This window comes from Calidris pugnax, unplaced genomic scaffold, assembly GCF_001431845.1.
Source record: "Calidris pugnax isolate Ruff unplaced genomic scaffold, ASM143184v1 scaffold949, whole genome shotgun sequence".
NCBI classification, from domain to species: Eukaryota; Metazoa; Chordata; class Aves; order Charadriiformes; family Scolopacidae; genus Calidris; species Calidris pugnax.
In genome coordinates this window covers 57,663-58,159 of record NW_015091637.1, presented here as the reverse complement: position 1 = coordinate 58,159, position 497 = coordinate 57,663, and the positions used below count along the sequence as shown (strand labels likewise).

Below are 497 nucleotides of genomic sequence, written 5' to 3'. Positions count from 1 at the left end.
CAACGGGGGCTGGAGCCAGGCCATGCTCCGCCATTACCAGCGCCTGCAGGCCATGGCGGCCGGCGGGGCCTGGGCACGGCTGCCCTCCTACCGCCATGCCCGCCACCACGGGGCCGCCATGGGGACCCCGGGGCTGGGGGGGGTGACGGGGGGACGCACAGCACTGCCACCGCCGGGGGACACGCGGCTCTTCCTGCGCGCCATCGAGGGGGACGGTAACGGCTTCGAGTACGCCATGTTCCTCAACGCCGCCGAGCGCCGCCTCCTCTGCCTCGTCCAGCCCGGGCCCTACCTGGAGGGACACCCCGGGTGAGTGTCACCGGGTCCCCAACCCCACCATCGGGCTCCCGGGGGGCTGGAGAAGGGCGACAAAGGTGGGGAGGGGTCTGGAGAGTAAGTCTGATGAGGAGAGGCTGAGGGAGCTGGGGGTGTTCAGCCTGGAGAAGAGGAGGCTGAGGGGAGACCTTCTTGCTCTCTCCAACTCCCTGAAAGGAGGG

General features: G+C 70.6%; 1 protein-coding gene across 1 annotated transcript in view; it reads left to right on the top strand.

The window, feature by feature from the left end:
- Nucleotides 1-10: 10 nt before the first annotated feature.
- THEM4 (thioesterase superfamily member 4) overlaps nt 11-497 on the top strand; it is a 4,100-nt gene continuing 3,613 nt past the window's right edge. Inside the window, exon 1 of the mRNA XM_014961851.1 lies at nt 11-309. Within this exon, the coding sequence (XP_014817337.1) occupies nt 23-309 (287 nt within the window). The 5' untranslated portion in view covers nt 11-22. The remainder of the gene's footprint in view (nt 310-497) is intronic.